At 39.3% G+C, this 19,698-nt stretch overlaps 2 protein-coding genes across 4 annotated transcripts in view; one reads left to right on the top strand and one right to left on the bottom strand.

Moving 5' to 3' along the window:
- Positions 1-420: 420 nt before the first annotated feature.
- mrrf (mitochondrial ribosome recycling factor) lies at positions 421-15,673 on the bottom strand. Of its 2 annotated transcripts, XM_025062309.1 has the most exons (8): positions 15,479-15,570; positions 13,627-13,692; positions 12,896-13,069; positions 12,651-12,803; positions 7,909-8,027; positions 3,049-3,140; positions 1,936-2,095; positions 421-1,172 (listed from the first exon to the last, which is right to left on the bottom strand). In XM_025062309.1, exons 3-8 carry the CDS (start codon positions 13,065-13,067, stop codon positions 1,089-1,091), a joined length of 780 nt encoding a protein of 259 aa, XP_024918077.1. In that variant the 5' UTR covers positions 13,068-13,069; positions 13,627-13,692; positions 15,479-15,570; the 3' UTR covers positions 421-1,088. The 2 variants fall into 2 exon arrangements, with proteins under 2 accessions (XP_024918077.1, XP_016894450.1); XM_017038961.2 differs by lacking the exon at positions 13,627-13,692 and having other exon boundaries at positions 15,479-15,673.
- rbm18 (RNA binding motif protein 18) overlaps positions 15,553-19,698 on the top strand; it is a 12,393-nt gene continuing 8,247 nt past the window's right edge. The window contains exons 1-2 of one of the 2 annotated variants that reach the window (XM_025062310.1): positions 15,553-15,691; positions 16,567-16,680. In XM_025062310.1, the coding sequence (XP_024918078.1) occupies positions 16,574-16,680 (107 nt within the window). In that variant the 5' untranslated portion in view covers positions 15,553-15,691; positions 16,567-16,573. Of the gene's footprint in view, positions 15,692-15,852; positions 16,010-16,566; positions 16,681-19,698 lie in introns of those variants that run through there. The other variant, XM_008324398.3, reaches the window with a different exon arrangement.

Genomic DNA, 19,698 nt, shown 5'->3' on the forward strand with positions numbered 1-19,698 from the left:
GAATTCTAAAGTGTCATTAAAGGTATTGGGTTTCGGTGAGTAAACAAATGAAAATATTTGTACTCTGTAACAATTGTACCAGTTGCTCAACCCTACCGAAATATTGCCCATTGTCCTTTTGACCTTTATATCAAATGTTCAAATAAAAGATTGATTTAGTTTGATTGCATCTTCAGGAAGTCTCCTCAGTTTTTATGAAAATTCCTGTCTGCAGCTTTAAGAGTGTGTTTACTTGAAGACAAAAAAAAAAGACATTAACAGCCACTTTTCCTGGAGGACAATTGTGTTGGCAGCAGTCAGGAGGCCTGGAGGTCTGTGCACAGGAAACCTCCATTATCACTCCAGCTAATGGCAGCGGGGGCAACTTCAAACTCAGAGTGGGGCGAAAGAAAACAAGAGAAAGAAAGATGACGCACATGGTACGAGGCAGTGCTCCTTTAATGGAGTCCATCAATAATGCGACTTTCCTGACTTTATTATGTTTAGAAGTGAGTAGCCGTTATTATCAATCCTCCACACGGACCTTGTTCTTTTCCTGCCGTGCATTTCCAACACACTTTGAAGTTACGTGAAACAAATATATGGCAACTGGCTAACGATATCTGTTCAGTTGGCTCACACAACGCTGGAACCAAGCTTCTCTCTCCAGCTCCTGCCACCAAGACAAACCGCAACCAGTTTACAATCGGATGGGTGCGCTTGTTTTACATAAACAGCCCAAAAAAACCCTGTTGCAAGTCTGTTCTTCCCTCATTTGGAGTTTGTCTGGAGAAGGGGAAAAATGATGGCGGCAATGGCATGTTGTTGCTGTTATTTCAGTGTAAATTTCTGATGTCATCCTGCGGTCCAGAGATCATATGAACCGGTGATCTGGGCAGACACCGATGCCCAGTGTCGACCAGTCAGAAGTCAAACACAGACTAAATGAACCAATGCTTGTTTATCTGTTGGAGTGAAACAACAGTCCAGCTCCTCAATGATCCAATCGTTGTCCTGTTAGAGCTGTTGTCTGCCTGTAGGTGGAGCTATAAAGAAAGGATACAAAGTAAAAAACATATAACAAGACCTAGACAGAGTTTTTGGTACCATCACTGTCCACCTAGCAGCTCCTTAGTCTTAGCTGCACACAGTTTGTCAATGTCTGAGGAGATGTTGTCCATCATCAGTTGAATCTGTCCAGGGAGAAAAAGAAAAACAATGTTATTGAAAATGCCTTTTTTACACCAAGATCAAATAAGTTAAAAACTCCAATGCATGACTGATGATTACACTAAAAGGAAATTACATAAAAAAAACTGTAACATCAATATATTAATTTAACATAGATGCTCATAGTTACTATCTTGCAAGAGAGCAAATCCCTGACAAAGACGGTCAATATTAGGGCTAGCTTGGTCCAGGATCAGCATCGGTAGAGACTACAAGTTGTACCATCCCTATTGGCACCTGGCAATAATCCAATCCAATATAGTAAACTAGTTACTGCAGTTTGTATACAGCGCCCTCTACAGCAAAGTTCACTAATGGGCAGACTGTCCGTCCAATTTTGACCTGCCGTTTATATGAATAAATGGTGAGGTTTATTCATTTTTGTTTATAAATTTATAAAAGTTTATTTATGGCAAAATGATTTTTTTTTATTTAACAAGAAAAAACATGTTTTTTTATTTTAATAATATATATATAATTTATTTAAATTAGATTTTTTAAATGTATTTGAATGTTTGATGTCGAAAATATTTACTGACACAGAAATCTGTTTATCACACTAGTTTAGTTTTTCACACTGGACTACCTTAAATTTGTGGAAGGACGCAGATGGTGAAAAAAGGAAATAACCGTATTTGATTTAAATTAGGTCAATTATCAATACGTTTACTGAGACTAAAGTCAGTGTGGTGTGGTAGCACCTCTTGGTCGTCCTCTGTCCCATACCTGTTTCTCTACCAGATGTATGGTGTCCTCTGAGTTTCCCTCCTTTGCCTTTTTGACCTGCGAGACGGCGTTGGATCGAACCCTCCTCACCGAGTCTTTGGCCTTGTTGCTGAGTTGCTTGGCCACCTTGGAGAGGTTCTCCCGGTGTTCTCGTGTTACTCTGAACAACAGAGAGAGGACGTGGAACAGGAGCGCAGACATGAGGCCACGACAGAGAAAGGAAAGTCTCGTTCATAATGCACAGCTCCAGTTAAAAAAAAAAAAAAGTGTCTGCAGGGATTAATCCAATCATTTCAGTTCTGACACAGAACCCACATATCCCAACAATCACTTAGTGAGATCCAGGACCTGATTTGAAGCCATTTGTTTCAAATCAGGTCATTTGTTAATCACTTAGAAAATCCTACTTTCAATTTTCACCTCTTTGTCCCTAATTGGCTTTTTTTTCTTTTCTCCTGGTGTTTTCGCCTCTGGGACTATTTGCAAACAATCCTCGTGCGCCATCTATTTACCACAAACAATGCGGCCTAATTACTGATTCCAGGGCCAATCAAGGAGCGCCTTCTCCTCGGAAATGCAAATGGGAAGTTTGGAGCGTGCCGAGACTGATTGCAGGGGGGAGAGTGGTCTGACTCTAGTGTGTCCCCTCCTCTGCCAGACTAACACCTGCTGCTCTATTTACACACACACACACACATATGAACATACATGCACGTAATCACAGGGTAGTATTTATACACACTCTCCGACAGACGTGCATGAGTGAGTAAGAGTGTGTGTGTGAGTAAAGAAACATACTGTTTTTACAAAGTGGCTCAGTGAATGACAGACAGTTTTGTTTGAGGTGTTTGTGAGTTGGTAGTTGAGAATGAGAGACAGAGAAGAAAGGGTAAAAATAGAGAGGGAATACAAACGTCTGAAAAAAGAAAGAGTGAGAGACACAGATAGTGAGAGAATGGAGAAAGTGACAGAGTAAGAGAGCGAGAGAGAGAAAGAGAGAGAGAGAGAGAGAGAGAGAGAGTCCATGTCTATGGCTCCCACTATGAAGGAGGGTATTTTGAGGTTAGGATAAGGGACCAGGAGAGGCATGGTGTGTGTGTGTTATAGACTTACTTAGGAACAGGCACTTTGATGATCGTCCCGTCCACCTCTGGGTTTAGGTTCATGCTACTCTCCCTTAAGGCGCGGGTGGCAGCCGCTGTAGCCTGGACACACACACACACACACACACACACACACACACACACACACACAGAGAAACAGAAACACACAGACACTGGTGTTAACTGAAAAGCAGAGCTACGACTGCAGGTAGTGGCAGGGCTCCAGCTGGGAGTCATTAGGTATTACACATTGTATATATATGAGTGTGTGTGTGTGTGTGTGTCTCCTGGGACGCCCAGGCTGTGTGGAAGTGCCTCAGGCCACTGTCAGCGCGTGGCCCTGTGGGACAGGGCTGAGAGGTTGCAGGGCAGGGCACTGACTTCTGGTGACCTCACAGAAAAGTCTGCTGTTGCCTGTGTATGGACACACACACACACACAAATGCATGCATGCACAAACGCACAAGTGCATGTACGCACACGCATGCCCACACACAAACAATACACATGTTGTAGACCACATTTTTTTTTACGAAAGGTGTAACTGCCAACTATTTTCATTCACCAATGCATTAAATATATTTCATTATTATTATCATCATTACCTAAATATACACACACACACACAAATATATACATATACACACATACAGATGTACATCTATAAATATACACGTATATATATATATATACACGTACACATACTGTATATATACATATATACATATATGTACACATATATACAGTATATACACACACATGTACATATATATACACATACATATATGTACATGTACATATATACACACACACGTACATATACACACGTACATATATACACATACATATATGTATATGTACATATATATACACACGTACATATATACACACACGTACATATACGTGTATATATATATACACACATACATACACATGTTCATGTACATATATTTATATATATATATATATATATATACACGCACACACACATACATGTATTTAAACCAGTTTTCATTCAAATTTGCTTTAAAGTTTGAAGTTTGATTTTAAAATTGGGCTGATGAAATAGAAAATATGGTGATTCTTCACACTTAAAAGATATGATGATAAAACCTGTCAAAGCAGTTAGAGACCCGTGAAATGTCTGAAATGAATGTCTTAACAAGTTTTAATTTATTTCGCTTCACTACTTTACCTCTGTGACTATTTAGAGAAGTTTGCATTTGGGATTTTTTTAAATTTTCAAATCCAGCGCACTGTTTAAACACTACTCATTTAACCCACAAGTTTCTGATTGACTTGGACACCTGGCGACAGATTCATGAGGTTTGATCGTGAAGTGGTGCCCACTGCAGCAATTCAAATTTCACTATAAACAAATATTTATTTACTGCAAATACTGCACTACCTCTATGTGACAGTGAATAAAAAAAAAACAAACTCTCATCCACAAGGTGACAGCAGATGGCTATATGGATCAACAAAATGACTCTCACAGCTGTAGAAGATCTTCATGGGCGTCTTTCTTCAATCCCTGTGAGTATATCAGTTTCGTGTTCAACTAAACAGGCCCATGATTCACATTGAAGTTAAAAATTAAAGTTAATTTTAAACTAGAAAATCATTGTATTTTATTACATTTAGTTTCTGAGACACTTGTTTGGTGGTGAGTCATGGGACTTTTCTAATGCAAAATATGTGCCATGACTCAGAAAACATTGGGAAACACTGGCCTGTTGGATAGTTGGACAAAAATATAACCAGAAACAAAAACATCTGCACTTCCTCTTGGATGTTGCCAAAAATATTTATATGAAAAAACACCATTTGTCATCATTATGAACGAGGGAGAATAAAATGACAACAGTATCTGTTTTCGGTGAAGGAACAAGTAATCTGGTGCAATTTGATGCTACATGATATCAAAACAAAAAAAAAAAAAAGAAAAAAGAAAAAATTGAACAAAAGTTGGTGTCCAGTCAAAACTCATGACTTTAATCACTTCCACAACATCTTTTCTCAGTTGGAAGCCCATGCATGCAGGAAGAAAAACAACCTTGCGTGAAGCTCCATGGTAATTATTGAAACAACCGTTGCATATGCGAACCATAAAGACATTACATTCTATATACACAGTGTAATCCCTTGGTCTTACAAACAATACTTTAAACCCTGAGCAACAAAGTTGAACGGCACATACACACAAGTGGGATGAAGCTAGATTCTTTAAATTTCTGAGTCACACTCCTCAAACCAAATCTGCAACCACATGACAAATCCCTGAGCGGAGCTTTAATAAAAGCAATGTAAAAAAGGAGAGGGATAATTTCCTCCTCTTTTCTTTTAAACCCGCTCTACTCCATTCCCCTTTCTGCCGAGCTCACTCCAAACTTTTTTCCATTGGGGGAAAAAAAACCATGGCAGCGAGATTAAAGGAATTTATTTGTGTGCATTAAATCAATCCAGGAAGTTCCTTTTTTCATTTGTTAAAAAAAAAAAATCATCCGGAGTGCAGACCTCTGGTTTGCTCCCTCTTTGAGTGTGGCGTGATCGATTCAGGCCATACCTATGTTTGATTGTTCTCAGCATCAAATTCATCAGTGTTTCCGACCCTCCCTGTCCAGCGTCCCACTCTGGTGGTTACGAAAAAAAAAAAGAAAGAAAACAAGTGGAATTTTGGAATCTGCAAAAAGGGCCGAGCAGGTTCTGGTTAATATGTTGGAGAGGAAGAGAAATTACACTGTGGTTTCACATCAAACGTGGTCGGAGAGGTTCAAAAGCACAGCCCAGCGGAGCTTGTGTGTGAGTCTGCGTGTGTGTGTCTGTGGGGAGGGGTGTGTGAAGGAGTGATTTCCGAAGAAAATAGTTTCACTAAATGAACAAAGTGGTGATGCCGCATCCTTATAAACACATGCACTGGCAGTAAATTGCCTCCTGATCTTAGATGTAGTTGTTTCAAGTGCTGCGTAATGAATGAAGGGAAAACAAAGGTTGAGTCTCTGAAGTGCTGAGAAATGGATAGGCGTCATTATAAGTCTATCAGCTCTGGACACTGAGGACTCACCCCAGGGGTGGGACAGGGCAAGATGTGGTGGTGCTGTGTGTGGGTACCTCTATGCTGGCAAAGCTATACTTATGGGAACAAATATACATAATAACAATATAATGTTATTAAAAATGTGAAACCACTCTAATTGTTGGGACACTTCTCTTTGTAGGGACATTTGTGGTTACGATACATCCTGATTTGGTTCAAGATTTGGTTTGGAGTTAGCATTATAGTTAACCTCAGATTAGAGTTAGACTAAGATTAAAATTAGCTTTACATTAGTAACAGTTAAGTTGAGGGGTGGTGCCCACCAAAAACAAAAACAAGAGTTTGTGTGTGGTCGGTGGTCTGCCTGTTTGAGATGGAAACAAACTGAGTGGTGGAAACGGACGGACTTGTGTTGGACACTCTAAGATGCCGATAAATATCTGTGTTACTTATAAAAGGATAAAAATGAGGTGAAACCACTGGCTTTAGTGTCAGGGGTCAAGACACTAAAGCCAAAAAAAAAGGATTAAAATAAGAAGCTTTTAAATTTCTGGGGAAATAACTTGGTGTTCATCTAAATCGGTTGACAACTGTATGAGGAGAGAAAGTACTGTAAAAATGTATTTGCAACAACAGCATAGGGACGGACCATCACTGCCAGGAATACCCAATATCCTAAATATATATTTTGTTTATACAAAGAGAAGATGAATCCCTCAAAGATGTAAATCTGTTTTTGTAAATTGTGTATAATTCTGCAACATGCACATGAAAGTTTACTACTTCTAATCTCCAATCTAATCTAATCTAACCTAATTTAAACCTATCTAATCTCTAACTGTGTCAAACACTGATATCTTTGAATCAGACTGTGGAATTTATAAAAACTACAATGCACAACAAAATACTAGTGCTATTGAGAATATTACGTTATGTTAGCTGTAGATAAATTCTAGGTAATAATTCTCACTTTGAATATATATTTTTTTCAACTCAGTGGATGCCGCACTCTAGGACCATTATTACTTCTAAAAGTTCAAGCTCCTTTAACTAGAGTCCTAGGGGTCACTGTTGAGGGTACTGTTTACGTGGGAACTCTCATGCCCTTCCCTTCATCTGGGTGACATATCAACACCATGCATAATAAAGAACTGAGGGCAGGTTTGTTGTGACACCTAGAATCGAACCTTTTGCCTTGCGTTTTAAAGACCATCCTTGTACACACAACATTTAATCAGCACATTATAGAATTTGTACAGCAACAGTACGGTCTGGTCAACTGGAGCTGCACCTCTGTGTGTGAATGCTCTGCCCGTAGCTCTAATTAGTACAGCATTATATCATCTGCAAAGAAGCAGAGGGCGAGTGAAGAGAGTGAAAAAAAAAAAGAAAAGGAAAAATAATCTATTCCCTTTTAACCTGGAGGCAGGATGATGTCATTTCCTCTTTTGTGACAACTCACACGCAGGCACAACCACATCTCCATGCACACACACACAGTGTTGGGCTCTTGTTGCTATCTTTCACCCCCAGAACAAAGGGCTCCACCAGTCATCAATCAATTAGTGTTTGAGACGCAGTTGGAGAACAGAGGAGCGGGTCAGGTTTCATTTAGACAGACGGATGTGAGAGTCCAGTCCTGCTCTGGCTCACTTTCCTCTCACTGAGAACCATTTATCTGTCTGTGCTCTGGATTATTTTGATAAAGCTTTTAGTTACTGAATACTCGCCTGTGTGAGGCAAACAGATTCCAGTACGGAGATTCAGTATTAGTGCGTGTTTGGATGTGTGTGTGTGTGTGTGTGTGTGTGTGTTTGCGAGTGATCGACTTACCTCCGGAAAGCCGCTCATGTTGACCATAATGAGCTGAGGTGATTTCATGGAGACCTGACCCAACTGGTTGAGGGGGAACTTTCCATCAGGAGTCGTCACCACAATGTGATCCAGGGCTCCTACAAATATAGTATTTATATATATATTAATGATTAGCTATACATATTCATTCACCATACACTATGATTATCATTGATTTCCACATCCCAGCAGATGTTTGATGTTGAAGGATTCTGGGCCAATATTTTTGGCTAAGGATTTTAAAACTTTACCAATGTCTATGCTAAACTTCACATATATTTTAGCACACTTTAATTCAGCATTTAATAAAAAAGTATTTAAGGTTATTTATACTTGTCTTTGACTGAATACATTTGCTTTAGCACCAAAACAACTTTTTTTTTTTAATCTGGCTAATTCTGAAGTACTATTACAGCTATAGTTGTGTCCAGTAAATCACAGTTAATTCTATTGGTATCTTCAGTTGTTTGTCATTTTATGTTTTTTTTTAACAAAATCTTTTTCTTTGTCATATTTATTTTTTAATCTTACTTCAGTTTAAGTCAGGGGTCCCCAACCCCTGGTCCATGGACCAACCGGTTATTAAAACAAAAAATGTTGGGATATAAGTACAAGCTGATATGGATAATAGAATATTTTAATGTTTTGAAGGACAATGATATTAAGAGCTCAGGGATGAGGCCTATACATGCTCCTGTTATGTTACTCAGATACTCACAAATATTTCTTGTGTTTTTAATCTATATAAAACAGCTCAAAGGCTCAATTAAAAAAAAAACAAAACTATTAATCATGTACTTTGTAAATTTCAACAACCTTGACTATTACAGACAGAGCAGTTGACCCACAGATAAACCCCACTGAAAAAGTCAAGTCTCCATCATCTTCCTTATGTTAGTGTGCCAACAGGAGGTGACTTCCTCCTCTCCCTTGCCATCACCCTCTCCATTTCACCAGCTCATTCTTTATATTTACCACACCACCACCCCCCAACCGCTCTCCGTCCCCTCTCTTCTCTCCTATCTGGCTAACCTCAGACGCAGTTGTTTCCTTCTTCTCTAACTCTGTCTTACATCAGCACCTCCCCACTCACCCAGAGGGGGCTGCGCTGTTGTTCGTGGGTGGGTGTGTTGGTGTGTGTCAGGTAATTTTCCTCTCTATGATCATTTTGAATGATGTGTAAAAGAAGACACCTGACCAGAGGGTAAGAGATTAGAACTAAGAAAAACAAATATGCATTGTTCTATAGATGTCTCATGCCTCGTCTCTATCTTCATAGGACAGACAAGCAGACAGAACGTCTTTTCTGTAATAAAGCTGGAGGCTGTGGGGGCAGCGGAGAGTCGGACATTAAGTGTTCCAAGTGCCGTAAATACTACAGTATTGGTGTCAAGCCAACTATTTTTTTCAAAAAAAAAAAAAATGCTATAGTACACATTACAGTACATTATCAGATAAAAAACCCAAAACAAAACACTTTGTATGTGCACACAAAAGATAAGCTCAAAGAAGTGCACTGTTCGTATCAGCTGATCTCACTGCAGCTGTTTGTTTGTGCAGCTGCTAACAACACAGCTTCATCCAGTCGGTCGGCAGGCAGAGATTTGACGATAAGCACCAAACAGCGGTTGTTTACAGCATCACCCTGAGCATGTTGGTTCCACGGCACACTGCAGCCGAGTACGACGATACAGACAAACATGAAGATAGTTATACGACGATACAGACAAACATGAAGATAGTAGTATATAGACAGGTAGTAGGAAAAGTAGGAAGTAGATAAGGTTTAATAGATCGTGGCAGATGATCGTATAAGCGATTCTCAAAGAATAGGGATGTAGGTTTTACAGAAATGAAAGAAAAAGAAAAGGGAAAGAAGTAGAAAGACACCATGCTCTTAAAATAATTTAAAATACACTCACACACGCATTTTGTGACTGTTCTAAATAGATTTAATCCATCCTTTATTCCCTTATTTTACTCATGTTTAATCTTAATCCTAACCCTGAATCTAACCCTCTCCCCAATTCTAAACCTTCAAAATAAATTCCAAAATAAAACTTGAACCCCAAGATACCCTCAGTGGGGTATAAGTGGGGACGTGTAAAGTCGAAGCACTGCAATGAACAAAGAACTTAATGCAGGGGTCAACAACTAGATTTGTCAGAGGGCCAGAATTTCTCCTGGACAGACACCTTGGGGACCAGACACTAAAAAAAATAAAATAAAAAAAATCACATTATGATTTACAGATGTTTATTTCGGATGGTTTGGTAAGCCAGATTTGGCTCACGGGCCGCCAGCTGATCATCACTGATTTATTGGTTACTTGGATAAAGCCACAAAAAACACTCTTAGGAAAATGTTGTCTTAGAGCCTTTTTAGGCATTAGGGCAGCTTTGAAAAAACAAAACAGAAAAAACCCAACAACTTTTGTTTAGATCAAAAATAAAATATATTCATCTTTTGGAAGAAATCCATGCAGCGTTCAAAACTATTCCCTCAAATGAACTGTGGTTAATTTCCGTTGACATTAAGCAAGTGTTCCAGCCAAGATTAAAGAACCTGTATCTGACCACAGTGTACATGTTGTTTACATTGTCCCTTCTCATGTTACATGTATCTCTCCTTCGTCCCTTCACATGTATCTGTAACTCTGTGCTGAACACAGCACACAAACAAACACACCAACAGTCATGGCAACACACAACTGCTCATACAGTCATATCAACACACACACACACTCTTAATTAGAGCCAGATGAACAAGTCATGGAACAAACACACACTTGTGAAGATACATGCACGCGCGCAGACACACACACACACACTCGGACTCAGACGACTGACGTCATTCCATTCCACCATCTCATCTCTCCTGTCAGCTCTAAGTCCTGCTGCCTCCCTGGATTACTGTACAGCTGTACAGATGAGAGGGGGATGAACGGAGTGGAGGGGGAAACACAGATGGAGAGAGAAGACAGGGAGGATGACAGGATGTAGGGACGGATCAAGAATGGCGAGGGGCTTGCTGGGAGAGCAGGAGGGATGGAGGAGGTGACGGAAGAAAAGAATGCTTCAAATCCTTGAACTTTGCTTCACGGGGGAAAACTTTTTTTCTTCTTCGGCGGATTAATAAGAAATCTGAATGCACGGACATGAAATGTCATGGGCACAAGCCAAATTGCGAGTCCAGGAATTATTGAGAAAGACAAAAACAAGCAAATAGAAGAAAAGTGAAGGGAGGAGCTGCTGATAGAAAATGACTCAAACATCTGTTGATGAATGTTGAGAAGCAGAGAATGACGTGAAAAAACTAATGGGAAAAGACAAGGTGGAAGACAGGAAGACAGGACACTGAGGGATCAACCATGAAAATCAAGGTTGTGTTTGTGCCTCAGTAGCTTCCATGTTTTCTTCAACAAAACAAGTTCCCCACTGGAGAAACGTCAAGCATCTGAAAGTGATATCACGGTCGAGGAGTCCAAGCTCGAGACACTTTACGTTTTGAAGTTTGATTCCAAACTTGTTTGCCTCCTCCCCAGGGAGCCTCCATTATATATCCGACTTCTAATTCCTCCTGGCCCAAATCCCAATTCTTACAAGCCAGAGGCAAAGTGTCACGACCTGGATGTAGTTGGGGAAACTGGGGTCAAGGTGAGGTGACACAGGACTCTCCTCACTGTGAGCCTTCAGGCAATTTGTCTGATGCGTTCAAAGATGGCAGTTTACTGATCAAAGTGGATAATGATAAGATGTTATGTTGTAAACTGCTGGGAAGTGTGAGGTCTACACAGAAATGGTCAATTGTGAATTTGAGGTATAGTTCCAGCAGTTAAAGGGTTATTTAACATTTACTATGATACCTGAAGCAGAAGAATTAAAAGAAAGAAATAAACCACTGTTTCGGAAGCATGACTGAAGAAGACAAATGAAAACGATGAATAAACATCAGCTTTTGCCTCTCTTTTCTACAGACTGCTAAACTATTTTTGAAACTCTACCAGTAAATTCTAACAGGCTCTAAAAGCGAAACTACAAAAACCCAGAGGAGAAGTTGCAGAAAAGATGTCCCATAAATGACCTCAGTGATGAACGTGTCGTCAATCATTGTATTATATTTACTGTCCGTGTATAATCCTCATACATATAAAAGGGATTCTGAGAGTTTCCCCATTTACATGTGTGATGGCATCTGTTCAGTCAGTGATATTAATGACTCTTGGGAAAAGCAGAGGAAGTCTTAAGCAGCCAGCGTTGTAAAAGTTAAGTGTGTGCAGCGATGTGACTGAGAAGCACTCAGATAAAACAGATTTATCAATGGTTTTACAGTGAGAACTCTGCAGTGAGAAAGACCTGGAGTCCACCATTGACTCATACTTAGAACTGGAGAACAAAAATGGAACATTGTTCAGAATCTGATTGTCTGAATTTCAGTTTCATTTACAATAATCAGTATTTTACTCTTGTTTTCTAGGTAGGGAATGATAAGTTGAGCATTTCAAATGAAGCTCTACGATGAATGAGTTCTCATTTTAAATTTCCTTTTTTAATCCCTAGTTCATTTTTCCTCTCAGTCTGTCATCAAATCAGCACTTGGCCAACACTGCAGTCATTTACACATCATCTTTAATCATATTTGATTTCGAGGTGACTTCATGTTTGAACCTGTGAGTCACTGCTTTTCAGAGACACACCGAGGGCAGGGATAGGGATAAATACCTGGAGATGTTCGGATGTTTAGGCTGCGGGTGAAGTCATCTTTCAGTGAATTGACAACAGCAATCATGTCCGCCTTCACTTCCTCCAGATTAATGATGTCTTGCACCAGGGCTGAATTAATATTCACTTTTCCAGACTGGCTCTTTGCCTTTGCTTGAGCAATGAGAAGTAAAAACAGAGATAATATCACAAAAACAAATAGCATCGAGCAGAAATGACCTTCAGAGACTTTCATTTCCACTGACCTTTTGCCTTCTTGGTGGCATAAAGTCTGGTAACTGCAGCGGGCAAACCGGCGGTGTTAGGAGTCAGAGGTGCTGCTCTGACCCGGGATGCGAGCCCAAGTGGGGGTCTGACCTGACGCAGCAGTGACTGACACAGCAGGGGTCGCAGCACACCCAGATTATTTAACGCCATTCCTGATTGAGAAGAAGATAAATAGATAGGTAGATGGGTAGAAAAACCTATAACTCAACATTATATCCACAGAATTTCAGTTTATCTTTACTTCACATAATCAGTGGTAAGTATAAGTTGCACCATTTTTCAAAGTGAAGTCATTTCTCATATCAGCCAGTAGGAGGTAGGCCTACATCTTGTATGGGAGCTACATTCATTGTCTCACAGACTGCCATTTAGTTAACAAATATGAGTTTTGACAGGTTAGCTTGAATTTGATACAAATAAATTAGATTAGCAATATGGTATATTTTCTTGGAATGTGTTTATGTTGCAATTCAACATGCAAGTGTGACAAAGTAGTTTATTTGTATTTGTACATTACACTATTGTGTAAGATGCAGATTTTAGAAATGTTATACATTTGTTTCTTTAATTCAAGAACAAATAAACTATAAAGTACTATATACTTATTACTATTGTACTACTACTGCAGCCAACCATGGCTGTTTAGGCATTGAAAGGGAACCCCACGTTTCACTTATATACACAGTGGACAAACCAAACCACCCCCCACCTTGCACGTAGTGTGTCAGTGAACCTCAGCATACACGCAGATGGACATACTCTGAGATATGGAAGCCTACAGACACAAACACATGCTATAAACCCCTGCCTTTCACAGCCGCTGACTGTGAACAGCTTGTGGTCTAGTGCTGCCCACCTGACATCCTCCATTGTGTTTTTGGCTGTAAACTATGAGGAGAAACAAAACAAAATGCTGCCGAACAAAGCTGTTGACACACATGAACAGAGGTTTTCCTGCTTAATGCATCATGTGTCTGTCAACTGTTGAAGGATTAAGACTCACCAATAAACATTCAGCACCATTTACTACTTTTTATGGTAGATAAATTGTTGGCTAATGGAAAAATATAATTATTACATCATAATCATTAGAACATCATAAAGGCACCAAAACCATTGTGTTCTTGCCAAAAACTCAAATACCTGTTAAAGGTAAATATTTAAGCAGGACAGTGGACCACCAACCATAACACACAGCCCAGGCGTCTGTGTCTGGCACGTTTCCTGTCATGCTGATATGATTGGATGCACAGTGACAGAGCAGATAGGCTAAGATGTGGGACAGTGACAGATCTCTTTATATGGTAAACCAAGCAGAAAAAGTGCAGCACAGGTGTTCAGTGTGATACTGTAGCCCCATATCGTGTAAGCGTCAAACACAGCAGCAGCTGCAGACGTCTGCCTCTGCTACTGGCGGCAACCGCCTCGTGAGCCTGCATTGTTTCTTTGCTATCTTTTGCAGAAAATGAAGCAGATGTGTGTCAAACAGGGCTGTTACAGTACATGTAGTTACTTGTTGTGGCTAGGATACTTATTGTTTTGTGTAAAATGATGTGTACAAGGAGCATGTCTACGTTGAATACAGATTATTATGAAGCGCTGCCTTCTGCTATGATTTTTTATTAATGATTTGAAAATATAAATGTCATCAGCAACTAGTCGACAGTCTTGCAACCCCTAATATATATACAGTATATATATATAATATGTATATTTTCCAAACAAAATATAATTTATAATTATATAAATTATATAATACAGGAAGAAAAGACACACTCATTGCCCATGTTTTTACCTGAACTATGGCTTTTTCTGTACCGTTACATCCCTAGTGTTTACACTGGGATGGAAAGTATTGCTTGATTATACTTTAACTATTTTATGTAAAATATTAAATGGGATTTTAACTCGTCTGAGTTTGCTAGAATACGTTTTTGTCTTTAAACACCGCATCGCCATCTATCGCTGACTGACTTTAAGTCACTTGACGATGTATACAAATCTTAATAATTAGTGCAAACCCCAGACATCTTAAATGTGAGTGACAAAAATCGATTTTCTAAATAGTATGTGATAAAAACATTTTAACTTGACATACTTTCGAGTCAGATAACAGTACCACATTTTTGGCATATATTTCAGACCATTAGTAACACGTTACTTAAATTCAAATTGTGTTCTGTCGTGTATTATAATTGCGGGAAATGCTGGACTAAAAGGTATACAGAACAGATTATGTAGGTGTTTAAAACTCAACAAATTCGTTGTAGAAATTCATTTTACAGTCAACGAGGCTTTCCGGGTTATAGTAAGGGCTTACTTTCACAGCTACATTAAGAATAATACATACAATTATGTGTTAAACATAAAACAAATACATGCTAAAGGTAGCTGCTTTAACACAGGAGTAGTATGAAGGTCGACAGATTGATATCACGTGTGCTGAGCAAACCCGAACATTTAAATATTAAACGTTTACGTAAATTGTTTTTGCTTTAATAAAACGAAAACCATAAAACCACCAGTCATTTACGTCACGGTTAAACAAAAGCTGTACTTACTCTCAGCTAAAAAGTCTATAAAGAGAGGACTGGGGTCCACATTGGAAAGCAGCAGAAGGAAGCCACGTTTGACGTCAGCGTCGTTTTCGTCATCACCTCGCGTCAGAGTTTTATCAACATCCGATGGGAGCTTGAAACGTTTCATTAGAGAGCGTAGTTTCAGCACTGTGTCCGTTTGAAGTGAGTCATGACATAAGTCGGAGAGACACGGAGGTAAGGCGGGCACTCGGCATGAGTAAAGCAAGCGCCTCCTCTAGTTTCCGCGTACAGCGAAACAAACTACAGCATCAGTCTGCGTCTTTGTTGACGGACGGTGACTGTTAAGTGTTAAGACTCGTTGATTTAGACGGTTTTATAAAACAAAGAGTACTCGTTGATTTAGACGGTTTTATAAAATAAAGAGTAAAAAAAAAAAACCCCAAAATGATTTATTTTACACTTTGACGTATATAAGACGCCTCTCTAGTGACATACTGAACCTAGGCTGAAATAATCGCTGTTGTAGAAAAGAAGCTTTGGTAGATCGCACAGGTAAGCCCATACCAGCTAATCGTTAGCACACATCAGCTCAATATAAAACAGAGAATCTGAAAGGTCCAGCAACATCACGAGTAAGAAAAGGGAAAAAAGCCATGCGTGATGATACAACCCAAATAAATGCTCATAAATTGGGCTACAGCCCACATTACAGACTGATATGACATTTTAGCAATCAGTATGAGGGTAATCTGCGTGTTTATATATATATATATATATAAATTTATTTTTTATCTTTACTTACTTGGATTTCTTTACTTAACTGAATATTTTTCTGGATTATTTTATTGTTTGTGATTATATAAATGACGATCAACTGAGGTATTAGATGTCATTAAAAGTATTATTTTTGCTATTATTCAGGCCCTCTGGTCACTCACAATTTATAAATATATTGTTATAACTTTTTGTATATTTTGTATATTTTGTAAATACATTTTTGTAAATACATTAATACAATTAGTGTTCATTTTTCGTTTTTTATTATTTTTTTTTGCTGTTATTTCACAAGCATTTCCTCTTTTACTTACTACAAATTGTCTCTTCTTCAGAGAACACATGTCGTCTGCAGCAGAGACTGTAGAAAATGCCTCCATTATTTCAGAGAGTGTGGCCCATGAAGGAAACCGCTTATGGATAGGCAACATTGACCCCAAGATCACAGAGTGAGTAAATCTATTTTTATTCAATTATCCTTTTACTATTTATATATATATTCTCTTTTTGAAAGGGTTGTAGGGTTGTAAAGCTCCCAAACCAAATGGTTGCATATTAATACATCCTTAGGCTTACAGCAGATAAGAGCAGAAACTACAGCGAGAATCCCAAAAATTATTTTTCTACAAATCTTTACATTCATGCTCACCGACTCCATGTGCATCAGGAGATGAAATCAACAAAAACCTTAGTGTCTGATTGCAGTAGCAAGTGTTCAACCTAAGACGTCTTTTTTTCTTCAAGTCTGTGTTCTGAACCTACCTGCACTGGTGCTACTGAGACGTGCCTGGCTCTGCCTCATACAGAGGCAATGCATTGTGCATGCACGTATGATTGATTAACTGTGTGTGTAAGAGTGTGTATGTCTGTGTATGTGTGTGTGTGAGAGATGCAGGCTGAGACTGACCAGACGGCGATGGGTGTGTGAAAGAGAGGCAGCGAGGCGTGGAGACCTGCTCTGCTAAGGAGCAGCCATCATTCTTCACTCACCTGCCCTGTTTACCCTCGGTGTGTCAGTCTGGACCTGATTGTGTGTGTTTGTGTGCAAGTGTGTTTTAAACACTCAGTTGATGTTGAGGTGGCAGCTGGTATAGAGGTGCAGGCTTCAACACACTGAGGTGTCTGTGCTCATTGTTGATTTGTTTTAACTCTTCATGACGTCATATGTACAAGAAATCCTTGAGATGTTTCACTGGTGTGTGTGTGTGTGATTGCAGCGGAGTGTGCAAAGCACCAATATATAGGATTTTAAGGAGGTGTATGTTGGGATGGAGTGGAGGTTTTTAAGGATGAGGGCTGTGTTTGTGTGCGCCTGTGGGGGCTCCTGGAGAATGTACAGACTGCCGCTCTGGTGGGAGTCTAGACAGGCGTTTCCTTCCCTTTTCCCTGCTCTGTTCTACTTCTCCTTAAATAGCCCACTGCTTTACAGTATGGAAGGCAAATGAGAGAAATGCCCGTGGCCCCTGATGTTGATTGGAAAGATTAATTAGCTCCAGAATAGCCTATGCCCTACTCCACCTGTAGAGCTAAAGCTCAGTGCAGAGGAAAAAAGGTGACAAATATATGAACAAAACACTGAAGCATACAGTTTAGAGAAGAAAATATATTTAGCCATATATACATACATATATATGGCTATATATTTACATTTGTTTGTGTGTCTATATACACATATTTTTATATGTTTATATTTGTCTCTGTACATATATCATTTTTTTAAAGAATTCTGAGGTTATTGAAGTGTTCAATCGTGTAGGAATAATTCTTAAAATTCTCCCAAATATTACCAAAAATGAATTTTAACAAAACAACTCCTTAACTGTCCTCTTGTCTGACAAAGGAATTTTGGCTTAGGTTTTGACTAAGAGCAATTATCCTCCCTGGAAGAGGGATACATTTTCCTGTGTGTCTCACAGTTTATGATGATTATACTGATGTGCACAAACAGTTACATCTAAAAACTGTCGGGAGTAAATTTAAAGTTGAAGTATTTTTGAGGTGTTCATTCAGATGATTGTCATCCTCTGGGCAGGGAAAAACCACAGTTTTTTACATATATTGTTTTTGTGCACTTGGCTGCCCTCTGATACTATGTCTAATTAGTAGCGTCCCTTTTTTTCACCCTCTGTTCCTCAGTCTAGGGTTAATTTATGGAGTAAGTTAGAAGGCTTTTGGGATTTTTAACAAAATCTCCTACAAGCATTATTTCACTTTGACTGCAGATTTATGTAGAATTTGTACTCATCAAGATCTCCCTTCTTCGTCCTCCTGTCTTTCTTTTCCATTTTTGGCTGATATCCTTTGTTTCGTCCCCTCTTTCCTTCCTTTCTTCCCTCCTCCCTTCCACTTGTGTAACTCCTCTGTTTTGTGTCTTGTACCTGGCTCGTCACCTTCTCTCTCCTCTTGTAATCTCTCCCCACCTTTCACCTTTTCATCAGCGTCCCCTCTCTGAACTCTTGTCTCCCTCTGCCCCCACTTTTTCCCTGCCTTTCCTTACCCCTTCTCCTCCTCTTCCTCCGGTGCGTTTTACAACCCCCAGGAGGAATGGCCCATTGTGGCTCGGCTCAGCAGCATCCAAAAATGTTCTTGGAGTATTTTGCCACATAAAGCCATTTGTACAATGACTAATTGAAATTCGCCGCATACTTTAGCCTTGATGACTTATGCTCGAACGATAAATGATATCATTTTCTTTCCAGTGTATCGGAGGCTCACAGGTGTAGAAAATGCTAAAACAAACTGTTTGGATACAGCAGCCTGGAGAGGTACTATTATTTAAACACCAACTCCACTGGAGGCCTTCCTGTTTAACTAGGCCCATAGTTCTGAGCCACCGTCACATGGGAGTCTTACAGGGTGGTGTCTGGGAAAAAGAGAAATTCTCCTCGACCTGACCGTCTCCGGGGAGTCGTAGATGGTGGAAGACATTACCTCAAAACTACACGGTGCCCGCAGCGTCCAAACTCCACTCCCATTCATTCATTTAAATGCACCTCATTCATTCTTGTTAGAAGACACACACACACACACACACACATACATACCCTTTCGGGACAATCAAGTAAACAATAAAAGGCTGAACAGTTATTTATTATGGTGACAGTTACACAAACACCTGGCCTCACACTATGATCTGGACAATCGCAGTCTACAACCCGCAAAGGACCAAGGGAAATGTCAGTTGATATGCTGATATATATTAATGCATGTCTGTATGTATGTATGTGTGTGTATATATACGTTTCTATGTGTATATATGTATACATATGTATATGTACGTATAAGGGCTGCACAATTATAATACATGATATATATTTAAGTTTTATTTTGAACTGAAAGCCTTGTTCACCTACTGTTTGTTTAATACACAACGAGCAATAAAAAATATGTTGAATTAAACTGAATTGAATTAATTAGTGGAATTATTTTGGACATAATTGTGAAGCCATAAGTATTTACTAATATAT

This window comes from Cynoglossus semilaevis, chromosome 14, assembly GCF_000523025.1.
Source record: "Cynoglossus semilaevis isolate Cse_v1.0 chromosome 14, Cse_v1.0, whole genome shotgun sequence".
In the NCBI taxonomy this organism is placed as follows: domain Eukaryota; kingdom Metazoa; phylum Chordata; class Actinopteri; order Pleuronectiformes; family Cynoglossidae; genus Cynoglossus; species Cynoglossus semilaevis.

Bases quoted from the DNA above. Each gene is read 5' to 3' on its own strand.
- mrrf (XM_017038961.2), bottom strand. From the start codon at position 15,623: ATGAAACGTTTCAAGCTCCCATCGGATGTTGATAAAACTCTGACGCGA. The intron at 3,141-7,908 runs GTAAGTCGATCA...GTGTGTGTCCAG, and splicing joins ACATGAGCGGCTTTCCGGAG to GCTACAGCGGCTGCCACCCG. The intron at 2,096-3,048 runs GTAAGTCTATAA...TCTGTTGTTCAG, and splicing joins ATCAAAGTGCCTGTTCCTAA to AGTAACACGAGAACACCGGG.